Source organism: Cryptomeria japonica, chromosome 11 (assembly GCF_030272615.1).
Source record: "Cryptomeria japonica chromosome 11, Sugi_1.0, whole genome shotgun sequence".
Classification (NCBI taxonomy): domain Eukaryota; kingdom Viridiplantae; phylum Streptophyta; class Pinopsida; order Cupressales; family Cupressaceae; genus Cryptomeria; species Cryptomeria japonica.
Window position 1 is genome coordinate 733,515,459 of NC_081415.1, and position 14,123 is coordinate 733,529,581.

The window sequence follows — 14,123 nt, forward strand, 5'->3', positions numbered from 1 at the left end:
AAGAGCTAAGAAAAAAGGAAAAAAAGTGTCTTAACCCCCATTCCACGGGGACACGTCCCCCCCCTTTTTGGGCACGTCCCCCCGTCAGGGACGTCTCGGGGACGGGGGGACGGGGACACGACGTCCCCCGCCATCCCGCCACCGCCACCCAATCGCCGCTGGGACGTCTCCACGTCTCCCCGTCTCCGCGTCTCCCAGGGAGACATGGAGACATGGAGACATCTGGGTGTCTCCGCAGGAGACACCTGGGCGTCTCCCCGTCCCTCGAGAAACGCCCAAGCGTCTCTCGAGGGACGAGGAGACGCCCAGGCATCTCCCGCGTCCCCACGCCTAAACCAAAGAAACGAGACTCGGACTCGGCTCAGACTCGGCAAGGCCAACTCGGACTCAGACTCGGGACTCGGCGTCAGACTCGGCTCCAGACTCGTCTGGACTCGGGATAGTGAAAAACTCAAGAAATTTAGAGATTTTTAAATATTTAAAACTTGTTTCAGACACCCTTTATTGAATACACCTTAAAGACACAATAACATCATCAAACTTGGTTCATTTGATTACATACACAAGTATACATCAATCACATAAGCATAAACGCAAATTGTAGCTGAAGAAAATAACAAACATAGATATATAAATATTGTCAAATGTATACAATATTACAAAACTCATGGAATAAAAAATCCATGTCATCATATGATCATCATCAAATGTTTCATACAAATACCAAAGGTAAATACAACTACAAGTCTATGGCTCAGAGGAGCCTGCACCCTCCGGCTCCAGCCCCTTGCGAAGGTGTCTAAGGTAGGTCCTGGATGATTCGACTGCCATAGCCGCTCCCCGTGACACCATGCCATGCTCACCAACATCAGGAACATCCGTGTCACTATCTGCCTCTGAATCTCCTGTCTGTGCTCGTGCTCTCCGCTCCTCCTCTGCCATGGCTACAGTCTCAACCTCTATATCTACCTGGTCGATCCAATCAATGTCAGACTCGTAGGTTAAATTTTCTCTACTTCTATCGACGCAGTTTCCCCCATATTTTTCGACGGGGGTTTGGGGGCAGCGCCCCCAAGGTGGGGTCAAGGGGCAGCGCCCCTTGCGCGCTCCCTGTCGCGATACAGGGCGAGGTCGAGGGGCAGCGCCCCGCGAGGCCAAAAAAACTTATTACAAGTCTGAATTAGGGTTTCTTTGAGAGTCTTCCTTAGGGCCTGGTTTTGCTCTTGTTGCTAATTGGGTCTTGCTTGGTGAGTGAGTATCATTCTTGAAGGTCCAAGCTAGGTCAAGTTGGTGAGTGATAAAGTCTGGAATGTCATCCTGATCTTCAAATGCCCTGAAATTTGGCTAAATCTGGAATGTCCTGATCCTGAAATTTGACTAAGTCTGGAAAATTGAAGAATCCTCCAAAAACTAGATTTTGCAATATAACTCCTTGAGGCCCGAAACCACTCTCAAACATCCTGACAGTATATATGGAATATAACTTAAAGTATAAGAAAGAAGAAAGATATAAGGAAATGTCACTTATACTTAAATGTTACATTCCATAAAATAATCCTGACGGAGAGACCAAAATGTCAAATTTCGCCCTTTCAAAAAAACTTATTACTTTTTAAAAAAACTTTTTAAAATGTTTTTTTTTTTTTCATTTTATTAACCTAGCCAGTAGCCGAGTCTGGGGCTCAGGACTCGCCGAGTCTGGCGATTTTGAGCCAAAATCGCCAACTCGGCGAGTCTGGCGAGTTTACTCTCCAGACTCGGCCGAGTCCGAGTCCGAGCCCCTGGGACTCGTTTGGCCTGACTCGGACTCGGACTCGCCGAGTTTGGGCGATTTCAGGCGAGTCTCGTTTCTCTGGCCTAAACAAACAAAAAAGGCAACATTTTAAAAAACATGTGCCTTTTGGGGGGATTAAGGGGTAACCCTAATTGGATGTGGGCCCCACCCAACCCCCCAAAACAACACAAAAGCATGTTTTTTTTAGATTTAACTCTCATTTTGGTAAACTGATTTTTTTTTCCAGCAAGCTAAAGAGGAGGAAAAACTTGAAGAAGACTGATTGAAGGGGTGAGAAACGCTGATTGCAAGTGTGATAGGAGCTAGAAGAAGCAAGAAGAAGAGGAAGAAGAAGATTATTCTACATTTTGGAGAGATTTTTCAAGCACAAGGTAGGGTTTTTCAACTTTTTCTTGTTTTTTTTTTAATATTTTCTGATTTTCATTGTTCTATGTCATTTTTGGATTTTTTTTCCCTATTCATCTCAAGACTCAAAATGAGATTTGATGTTGAATCTTGAGGGCAAAATGATTCATCATTTTGCCCTCAAGATTCAACATCAAATCTCATTTTGAGATGAATAGGAAAAAAATTTAAAAATATATTGTTAAACTAGGCTGATTTTATTTTCATTTTGTGAAATGCAATGTCAATTTCACAATGAGCTCCCAAGGCATGAGTGAAGATGACATGGAAATCCATTCTCATAGTGAGAATGATTCAGAATATGAACCTGAAAATGAGGGGGGTGACCATGGGGCTGATCCTGGAGCCCAATCTAGCTCTATGGCAAGTGCACCAGCTAGTACGGGTTGGCCTTCAGAGTTGTTAGCACCATATGCTAGGGGTCATTTTGATCCTAAGTCTCCTCTAAAACAGTTTGCTTCACGAATATCAGTACAAGGCACTGCATCACATTCAAGTGGGGGAACAAGGAAGTGGAAGTGCAATATTTGTGACACAGAATGGTTCGGTAGCATTAGTAGGGTGAATGCACACTTTCTGTTTTGGAGAGGAAAAGGCGTGAAACATTGTAAGTTTTTGGAGGAAGCCAAAAATATACAGTACAAAATTGAGTTTAACAGGATTTGGGGGGTTCCAGATGACACAAATATTTCAATGCCTACTACTTTGTCTGCTAGGGCAGCACTTCATACTTCTCATGCTTCGCAGACGGGAGGAATGATGTTTGGATCTCCATCCACTTCCACTTCTACTGCCGCCAAGGCTAGGAAACGTAAGTTGCAGACAGCACAGAGCAACCCCATTACTGATATGTTTAATGTGTAGCTGAGAGATGAGATAGATGAATCCATTGGCAATTTCTTCTTTGCCAATGGCATTCCATTTCATGTTACACGGTCTCCTTATTATAGGAAGATGATGGATATGGTGGCCAAGGGAGGACCATCTTATGTGCCACCAGGGGAGACGAAAATGAGGACCTCGATCTTGGATAAAAGCTATTCCAAGATCAATATTTTGATGGAGAAGATGAAGGCATGTTGGGTGGCATCGGGGTGCAGCATAGTTATGGATGGGTGGACGAACATTAGCCATCGTCCACTCATCAACGTCATGGTCACATGTGCAGAGGGCCCATACTTCCTTAGAGCAGTTGATTGTACAGGGCATCGTAAAGATGCTGATTTCCAGTTTCAGGTCCTCAGGGAGGCTATTGAGGAGGTTGGGCCACAAAATGTGGTCCAAGTAGTGACAGATGCAGCCCATGTGTGTAGAGCAGTAGGGAGACTCGTTGAGACAGCCTATAGACACATTTGGTGGACCCCATGTTGTGTGCATGCCATGAACAATGCACTCAAGGACATGGGGAAGATAGACTGGATTAGAGGAGTGGTCACCGATGCGAGAGATGTGCAGATGTTTATCTGCAACCACCACACTTCACATGCACTCTTCAGGACCTTCGCGAAGAAGGAGTTCTTGAAACCAGTTGAGACTAGATATGCATCCTATTTCATTCTCTTGGAGAGAGTGATTGAGTTGCAAGAGGCATTGCAACTCATGGTTATGACTAATGAGTGGAATAGGTGGGCTGAGGCCAAGAAAGAGCAAGGGAGAAGGGTGAAGGAGATAGTGAAGAGTGATGTATTTTGGACTGATGCGAAATACATTGTCTCTATCATTACTCCAGTATTCCAGGTGATCAGATATGGGGATGGGGATGCACCTAACCTTGGAGAGGTGTATGAGTGCATTGACTCTATGCTTGACCAGATGAGGGCTGCTGTGCGAGTGAAGGACCCCTCTTTAGCATTCTACAATGAGCAAATCCAGCCTATCATTCAGCGTAGATGGGACAAGTTGAACACTCCTTTGCATATGGCTGCCTTTGCCTTGAATCCTAAGTGGTACAAGGCTAGACCGGGTAGACTGACACCGATTCAGGATGATGAGGTGAAGGCGGGTTTCTTTAAGTGCATAGAGAAGATGTTTGATTCCAAAGATGCCGGCACAATGCGCACTGAGTGGGGAAGATTTGCCACTCTTAGAGGTTATTCAGATGCGGCAAAGATGGATATAGACAACATGGCACAGGAGGACCCACTTTTATGGTGGAATTGTCATGGCCCAAAATCTTTGACCACCACTCTAGCCATCTGTCTGCTATCCCAGATTTCCAGTTCTTCAGCTGCTGAGAGGAACTGGTCTACATATAGCTTCATCCACTCTCTTAAGAGGAACAGACTTACCTCTAAGAGAGCAGAGAAGCTTGTGGCTGTACACAGTGCTTTGCATCTCATTGACCGCAAGACACTTATGTACAAGGAGAGTCCAGGGGCACGATGGGATGTAGAGCCAGAGGAGCCTTCACAGATTGATGAGGATGATCCTACCACTTTAGATGCAGGGCTAGTTGGTGTGAGCTTGAGGGACCTTGATCCTCAGGAGTCCAGCAGTTCCAGTGAGGAGGAGTTCGCAGATGATTAGAGGCCTCCATTAGCTACAGTTTGAGTTTTCACTTTTCAGTTTTGTCATTTTGTATTTGACTCTAGTCTCTTTTGTAATGCTATTGCTACACGTATTTGTATTTGGCTACTCATTGTAATGATGAATCATGTAATCATCTTTATTATTATAGACTTTGCAATGGCATCAGATATTTGTATTTTCGTTTTCCTTTTTCAATATTCATATGATAGAAATGAGAAATCTCCAATTTGACAATTTCATTTGTCAAATTTTATTTACTTTTAGCAATTAGTTACGTATCACTAATCTAAGTAATCTTGGTATTTCCTATAGTTTCATTTGAAATCTAATTCTTATACTGTTATACTATTATACATCTTTTCAAAACTAGTTTTTCAAGTACTATATGTATATGTATAAGTATATGAGCACCACCACCCCCCCGCCGCCGTCCCCAAATTTAGACCCTTGGTCCCCCCATCCCGTCCCCGCGTCCCCGCGTCCCCCCATCCTCGACGCCCGTGGAACACTAGTCTTAACCAGATATAGGTTGACATTGCATGCCTCACAGTCTACATTTCTCAAATTCAAATTACCTTCAAGTACTGTTGCCTTATTGCTTAATTAATTGGTGTGCAAAGAGATACTGTTATGTATTAATTTGTCATGTCTCTTATGTTGGTATGTGAAGTCAGATTTGTTTATCCAGCATTGATTAAACAACTGATGACAATTTCCATGGTAGTGAATCATATGCACTGGGTGTGCCAAAAGCAGAAATTTCAAGGCTAAGGCTTAAATGGCTAGGGGGTCGCTAAGGGGTTAGGTGTAGCCCCCCTTGCCAACAACCTCGCCAAAGAAAATTTATTAGGACTTACTATTTTTGGCCTATTTTTTGCCATACAACAAGTGAATAACAACAGTTAGAAATCTGAGCTTGGAGAAGATGATTCAACCTGAAATTGAGCTAGCTTGAGTCATAAGTCCTAAAGATTTTGCACCTTGAAAATAGGGATTTGATGAGCACCCTAGATGCATTGAAATGTTGATTGCAATTCCTTTTGCAAGGGAAAATGGAACAAAGAAGAACCTAAGGCAAAAAAGCAAATGTTGACACAAAAAGAAAACAAGTCAAAAATCTCGCAAAAATGCCAAAATGACCGAAATTTGCAAAAATGCCAAAATGGCCGGAATTTGCAAAAATCTCTCAAAAATGCCAAAATGGCTGAAATTTGCAAAAATCTCGCAAAAATGCCAAAATGGCCGAAATTTGCAAAAATGCCATAATGGCTGAAATTTGCAAAAATCTCTCAAAAATGCCAAAATGGCCTAAATTTGCAAAAATCTCTCATTTTGCCTATTTCACCCAAAATTGAAAAGGGAGGCATTTTAACAAAAAGAAACATCTCTCATTTTGCCTATTTCACCTGAAATTGAAAAGGGAGGCATTTTAATAAAAAGAAACATCTCTCATTTTGCCTATTTCACCTGAAATTGAAAAGGGAGGCATTTTAACGAAACAAAAGCATCTCTCAAATTGCTTAGAATTCCCGAAATTGGTAAAGGAAGACATTTGTTGCAATCCAAGTTTTAAGTTGTCTCGCATTTGACCCATTTTGCCCGAAATTGTTTAAAGTGGAGTAAAACTTAAAGCTAAAAAATCTCTCATTTTGGCTCAAGCACCCGAATTTTGTTGCAAGAGAGACATTTAAATTCAACATCTCTCAAAACACCTCAAACGCCCGAAAATTCAAAAGGAGGCTTTTTCAACATAACCAAAGATCTCTCATTTTAGGTGAATGGCCCGAAGTTTGAGTAAAGGCATTTTAAACTTAGAATGAAATCTCACAAAAGGTGTCTAATGCTCGAAATTCATTGTGAGAGAGGCCTAACGTAAGTGAAAATTGAATATTTGTTAAATTAATTTATTTAATTTTTCAAAATGATTAATGCGGGTCAAAATTGATTGTTTGCAGGATGTTGTCGGAAAGAACCAGGAGAAAGCCTGAAACGCAAATCGAAGAAGGATCGCGATCAAAGCCAGGCGCTGGAAGCTGGAGGGGAAAAAGATGTAGGAGCGCGAGATCGGAACCAAGCATTGGGAAGCGTACTGCTGGACCCCAAGTTGAAGTCCACCACCGAGACCAAAGACCGAAGAACACTTCGAATGTTGCAAGTCTATGCATTCTTGAGAAATGCACAGCTAGATTTAATTCCAGAAATTCAGTTTGGAAAACTGAAATTGTTTAAATGTAAAACTTCTTGTGGGTCCCACTTAAGATATTTTGAAACAAAGGAGAAACAAGTCAGTTGTGGACAACTATTCCCAACTACCGGATAGACCCAAATTGAATCCAAATAGTGGTAGGCAGTTGAGATAGTGGTTGGGTGGATGACTGAGAGTTTAATGGGCATGGGTTAAGGCTGTCGACTTCTGGAAGGCAGATTGCAACCCTTAGATGGTTGCAGTCAATCCTGGCCATCGGTTCGACACGTAAAATCTATAAAAGGCAGGATGCCTCTCATTGTAAAGGGTTAGAGAGAATTTTGTAGTGGGATTAGGTTAGATTTTAGGAATAGTATAGAGATGCTGCAAAAATTGTTGTAATGGCAGCTGAAGCAAATATATGAACATTGAAATATGGTGTTTGTTGTCTTTGTTTTAGTCTGTTTGCATGGTTTCTTTCAGCAAGTTAATTTTAGAGTGCAAGGTTTTTAATGGTGAAGTGTGGATGGGTATTTGATGCATTTCAGGTTCATAACATTGGTGGCCTGTTGATTGTAGGTCACCATGCATGATTAGTTTGAACCCAAACTATGCTTAGTTCAACTGCAGGTGTTTGTCTTAGGCTACGGTAGAATTGGGTGCCTAAAACGAGCGTCTTCGGTCTGAAAATCCTTCATCCCTTGGAGCTTGCACCGTTCTTGTCTAGTTGTGAGGGTGTCTCTGGCAAAACAAGAACTAGTTTATCAAAATCTGTCTACCTGCTGCATCAACTATTATCATCCTTGTCTTTAGGTCTCCTATCCCTTCCCCTTTGCTTTTTATTTCCCAATCTGAGAATCGCAGCAGATCAGCTTGTTGCAAAAAGTAAGTCCCCTTGTGCTCCCAGCAAATCACATAAATCACTAAGTTATCCTGCAGTCAAGAACTAACATTTGGAACCTTGAGGTCGTCCCCATTGATCAACTAAAACAGCATTAGGGCTTCCTTATACAAGAGAGGATAGGATACTCAACAAGATCATTCTATTCTGCGTTGATTGGAGAGAGTCGTAGTCCCGCGATTTTAGCCACGTCAACAATATGTAATGATGCAATTGATCAAGTAACACTTTCTATTTTTGGAAAGTCTTCTTTGAAGAGGATTCGACAATTTGGATGTCTTGTGGCCATAGTGTCCTTTTTTTGTTACGAACTGCAGATAGTTGTAACAGTAGAATTTTCATGAGATAATAAAATATTACAAGACCTTTGCCATGGTCTTTTCCAAGTACATTACCAGGTTTTCCACGTAAATTTGTGTGTTCTTCATGTATTAGTTTACATCGTTTATTTCTGTACTGTTAAAATTCGCCACACTTTCCAATCTAAGTTGACCTCCAGCGCCACATTTAATAAAGGTGTTTTTATAACACCACGCATTTAAATATATTTATTTAATAAAGAATTAATATAAAATATATTAATTCAAATTTGAATTTAAAAACTAGGCACCAACTTTCGGCCCATGAGGTCTATTTGCTGGGCAGGTACATAAGTTGATCAGCTGGTCATTTGGAGGCACCAATAATTATTTTCATCTGCTATTGTGTAACTGGCTTTTTCCAGCAACCTGCTAGTGAGGACGAAACCCCTCTATCGGCAGATTTGAGGTTGAAGCTTGAGCTAACCAATCATATTGAGGCTAGAGCTTGGGCAAAGCCATTCACCAAGGGCTAGTAGTGATCACAAAGGAGAGTTGCTTGCTGTCTGTGGCAGTCCATCAACCAGAGGCAAATCTGAATGAGCTTTGAGGATTGACATGAGGATCTGGAGCGACAGGATCATTGCTTTGAGGATTGGCATGAGAATCTGGAGCAAGAGGATCATTGATCAGACCTACAGGCCGCAGGTCACTTAAAAACGATTCCCAAGGGTACCTAACAGTGACATATGCTAAGGTGCAAGTGAGTTTCAGACCGTCATCAACCAGGCAATCACCCTCATTGTGGCATCTGAGATATACATCTGTAGCACTGGTTATTTGAGGGTTACATGCCTCAAATCAGGCCTGGACAATAACTAAGAAAACCCTAATAGGGTGGGGGAATCACCTGAAAGTGAAGCAATTTAGTCCTGTAGCGCTACCAGCCTAGTCCTTCATCGGCAGTAGGGTGATTAACAGCAGACAAACATACCAGATTCGGATCAACAATCAGAACTTAAGTGTGCAAGTGTGGATCTGAGCCAAACCTAACCCTAGTTGCCACCCAGGTGAGCCATAAAATCAGCATATTGCTGAACTGGAATCCCTATCTAAATCTGTGCAGGGCAGTCCATCATATTCAAGCCCATCTGAGCGCTGCCATCAATTTGTGTTGCAGCACAATCGTTCTGTAATTTCCTCATGTATTAAAGTTGTATTTTGAGTGCACTCGATGAATGAAATTGCCAATAAGACTACATATTTCTTTCCAGATCTGCAATTACTGTCATCATTGGCAAGAATTTTAACAGTAGTATGTAGAACAGTGACAGTTTGGGTTTGATATTATTTAATTTGAATTCCTAAGAATAAACCCTAGGTATATTACATACTTGAAAAATCAATTGACTGAAAAACTATTAACTACCTTTTTACCAGATGGTCATAATGCTGAATGAATATCCATTGCTTTTAGACAAATTGACCCATAAAACAATCTAATAAGCCAAGTAAAATTGTTGTCGAAGCATTTCATGAAAGACCATAGACAACATTTGGCTAGATTATATATAAAGCTGCTGCACACATAAATGCTTGAGGTAGTACATCACAGAACTGCAAATAATCAATATAAACAATGCTTCAGTGTAAAACTTTAACGTCAAATGCAAGGCATTGTAAGAGAGTGATTTAAATTCACATCTTCTCTCTCCAATATGGCACCATACAACTCCAGCAGATATGTGGCAAAGTTGCGGCATAAGGGTTCTGTTGTAGGCTCATATGTGACCAAGGTTTACAAATGTTAAGAACGTGGCCTGGCCACCTTCTCCTCCCAATAGCTTTCAAATGATATTGTTCCCTTATTCTACCAACCATAATTGGAGGGGGTGCTAGTGGGCTGATTAATTTAATAATTAATTAAGTGGGCGGATATAGTTGGAGGGAGAGCAGAGTTATTCTGCACGCAAAGTAACTAAGGAGCGTACCCGGAAGACCTGTAGGTCCGAGACGATATCCCGTGAACCACCTATATATCTACGGGTGGGGTTTTCCTGGGAAAGCCCCAGCTGGGATCAACAGATGACTCTTCTACTTCCCACCCACCTCTCACGAGAACCAGATGATTCTTCGCTTCTACCTCCCACCCTGCTGCCCCAGCGAGAACTGGATGAGGATGATATGATTCTTCGGATGACTATAGATAGCTGAGTCGTGCAGGTCAGGCTGAGTCCATTACGTACCCGGATGCAAATGTTAAAGGCATTCCACTACCTCACATAAGATTTATCAAGCAAAGAAAAATAAATGCCATAAGATTTTTCGAATTTCCACATGTAGACATTTTGTTGGTTGTTTTACTGGTTATCATGTGTTGTTTCTGGTAAGAAAGAAATGACACAGTAACTGTCAGGAAAACATGAAACAGAGAGAAATTGTATTAATTGTTTCGACGAAAGCCCTGTAGTGATACAGAGCATTCTATATAACTTTGCCTCAGAGGCAGCAGCATAAGATATTGCAAAGTAGTTTGCACACCCAGTCAAAACTATATAACTAATTCAACAAAAACTATTATAGGCTTTAACTCACGATAAAGTTTGGAAAGTATCAGTTCACAAGGACCGGGAAACCTTTTGCCCACTATGGTTGGTAATTCTAACATACATTTCAGTACTATTTGAACCATTTCTATACTAGTTTTTTCAGAGATCTGTAAAGACTCGTTGACTTCAACTAATTTCGGGATTACTACATTTGAGAAAGTAGTTTAGTCCTAAAGAAAAGATTTCAAGGTCTAATTCAACTCATTTTCAAGAAGAGAAGTCCGTATATGTAATAAACAAATGAAATATATCAAAATCAGGCAGACGTTAGCCAAGCGGTCCTTAATTTCTTAAAAACAATACAAACAACAAAAAAGTAATAAAAAACAGGCAAATAAGATATTCGGTAAACTCGAAAAATTCTGATTTCAATTTACAAAAATTACTCAAGGAAATTACAAATAAATTCTAAACCGATTGCCTAAGCTGGTGAAAACATCTGTTGTATTGATGGGTGTAGATTCAGTCTAAATTATTTGAAACAAATCTACAGAATTCAGTACGCCACGAATTTCCATTGCATCACTGAAGCGTTCGCCAAATATAAATTCATTTTCGTTAACAAAAAGAAAACATCGTAGTTAGAATTAAATTCAAATTGTGGAATAACGTGTATATAGAGATCAATGATTTGAGATTTCCATAGGTAAACATTTTTAGAAAGCATCTGGATACAATTGTGCTGAGCTTTAAAGTTTTATTTCTTTACAATCCAATTGACTAACCGAGGATGGGGGAAACTATTTTAAGGCAATTTTGTTGAGTTTTAACTTTTTTCCTTTCATAGAGATTCGAAATACAATCAAATTGTCCAGAAGAAGGGGAAGAAAACAAGTGCGTGAATGGTGCGGATCTTTACTATCCCATACCTCAGATTTTTTATGTTTTTGCCTAGTTACAGTCAGCCTAGTAAAACAGTAATCTGTAAATAGCACAGCTTGAAATTTTAGGCTAAAACACAAAGATTTTAGTAGTTGTATAAAATTATTAAATAAAAAGCTTTTACTTACCTAGATCCGCTAGGGCGGAAGAAGCGAAGCTGGCCCCAGTCATGCAGAGCGAGACCAGTTGACCAAGGGCTAAAACTCCCACTATCCGCCATAACTTGTCCCTGTTCATGTCCCAGGGCTAAAACTTCCTTCTCTGACTTAGAATATAATCTGACCGCGGCTATGACATGGGCATTGCCCATGTTGAATTTATTTGCAGATGGCATCCGAATATTCAATATAATATGATATGACGATTTTGTTTATTGAAAAGACGTACTCGAAACAGTTACCATCGGCTGGTCTGGTAATATGATTATGCTATATGTGCTTGTTCACCTGCAAGTCAGCAAAGATAGGGATTGGACTCCACCAGTCAAGCTCTGAAAACGTGGAAAGCTACCTGATATCATATTGTTTAGATTTTGGATCTAATCCCTGGCTGAGCATGCGGTTTTCCTGATTAAAATTTTAGCTTACGCTGCAACTCGATTGACATGAAATTGCTGAACAATTTGTTCACTATTTCATATAATATTGTAAATGAAAATAAACAACCTTTACATATATATTTAAAGGTGCATAAAATAAAAAGTTTTTTTTTTTTAAGTTGGCTATCTAATAGACAAAATGAAAGTTGAATAAATGACATATAAATAACTAAATTATTATAAAAAGTTTATAAAACATATAATATATGTTGTCAGAATATCTTTTATCATTCAAATTTTTAAATAGATAGTTAGTTTATGTTTAAGTCAAATCTATTTACAATCAAGTGGTTGATCAAAGTTTGGATGTCATTGATCTACAAGATGTTTGTTTAGTTCATGTATTCTTCATTGTGCGGAAATTTTTCTGATGTTGTGAGTTGTTCAAAATTAGCATTCACCCTATTCATCTTTTTTGCAAGATCTCCATCGTTCTTTGTAGTATTGGCCAACTGCTCTTGAATCGTCCCACTCTACTCTTTAAGTTCCCTATTCGACCACAAGGTTTCCAATAAAATATTGACCAAATTTGCACCTAATGGCAATTCCCATAAGGACATTATTAGAAAAGATAGCAAAACACCTTTGCTTCCAAATATATATAAGAATAGTTTGATGGCATGGCACATCCGTGACAAGGAAGGACACATTGATGCTTAAGAGAGCAAATTTTCATTGGAAAAATTGAAGACGAGGTTGAATGGAAATATTTACAAAGGCTTTTAGTATGGGAATGATACCAAAAAGAATGTTTGAAGGTGTTTTTTTCTTTTGCAACAAGGGAACAAAAAATGCAAATGGTCTTCAATTAGAAGATGATAGCAATGAATTTTTCAAATAAGGCATTGAGCTTGCATTGCCACCTTTGATTCATATATGGCAAGGCTATGTCTATACCATTTAGTGGTTGAGTAAGAGCTTTGTTGTTTGATGTTCAACATTTTATCAATGTGGAAGGGTAGTGGAAGCTTCTAATAAATAGCTTTGAGCAAAAGGTGAATTGTGTTTCTACCAATAAGCCATCACTAGCCTTTAATGAAGTTGCAAACCTAGAATGTGTAGAGTTTGATTTGTAAGTATAGAAGTATAAGAGATTAAACCATGTGGATAGACTAAAGTTAAGACTTAGAGAAGTGATATTCAATTGGAGAATAGTATCATCTTTCTAGTTAAGATACAGAGGCCCCCCCTATATTCTTGAATATTGTTGTGTCCCCATTTACAGGCAAAAATAATTAATTTTTAAGTTGTCAAACAAAAATATTTTAATGACAACTTTAATTAATTATTATTAAGTAACTAAGGTTGAGATATTTTATATTTAAATAAAGTCACTTTTGGGAGACATAAAGTAAAATATTTTATAAAGTAATTTTAATTAATTATTTCCTAGAAGTTTCCCAAAGCAGGTTATAAAAGGAGGTTGGGAGTCTCATTTGTATATAGAAGCTTGAGTTATTTGTTTATTTTCTCTGCAAAGATTTCTCAGAGGTTAAACTTGCCTACGAGCCGAAAAACCCAAAGCATTTCTAGAGCTTGGAATGAAAACCCTTATGCAAGCATTAAATAAGGGATGGTATGGTGTTATGGGGTATAGAAAAGACAAAAGAAAAATCCAACTTCTCCAAGCCAATGCTTGAAGACAAAAAGAATGAGGACAAAATTGATGGGATTTTCACACCATGGGCTTAGTATTTTGGGTGCTCAATACTCTTGTCATTTTATAAGGCAAAAAACAAATGATTTTGGCTTCATGTGGTTTATATGGAGTTTGGTTTGCTAGAGGACAAAAATATAATAAGACAAAACAACTATTTCAAAGGAAACCAGGCTTGGAGTTTTCAATTTGGAGCAATTTAGATCCATCTTATTCGTAATTGAGCAGTCAAATAAAGACAAAAAAACAAAAAGATGGGTCTC

At 39.6% G+C, this 14,123-nt stretch overlaps 1 protein-coding gene across 2 annotated transcripts in view; it reads right to left on the reverse strand.

The window, feature by feature from the left end:
- LOC131072111 (uncharacterized) overlaps window positions 1–12,202 on the reverse strand; it is a 186,818-nt gene extending 174,616 nt beyond the window's left edge. Inside the window, exon 1 of one of the 2 annotated variants that reach the window (XM_058008174.2) lies at window positions 11,734–12,202. In XM_058008174.2, coding sequence (XP_057864157.2) covers window positions 11,734–11,842 — 109 coding nt within the window. In that variant the 5' untranslated portion in view covers window positions 11,843–12,202. Of the gene's footprint in view, window positions 1–10,709; window positions 10,822–11,733 lie in introns of those variants that run through there. The other variant, XM_058008175.2, reaches the window with a different exon arrangement.
- Window positions 12,203–14,123: the final 1,921 nt, after the last annotated feature.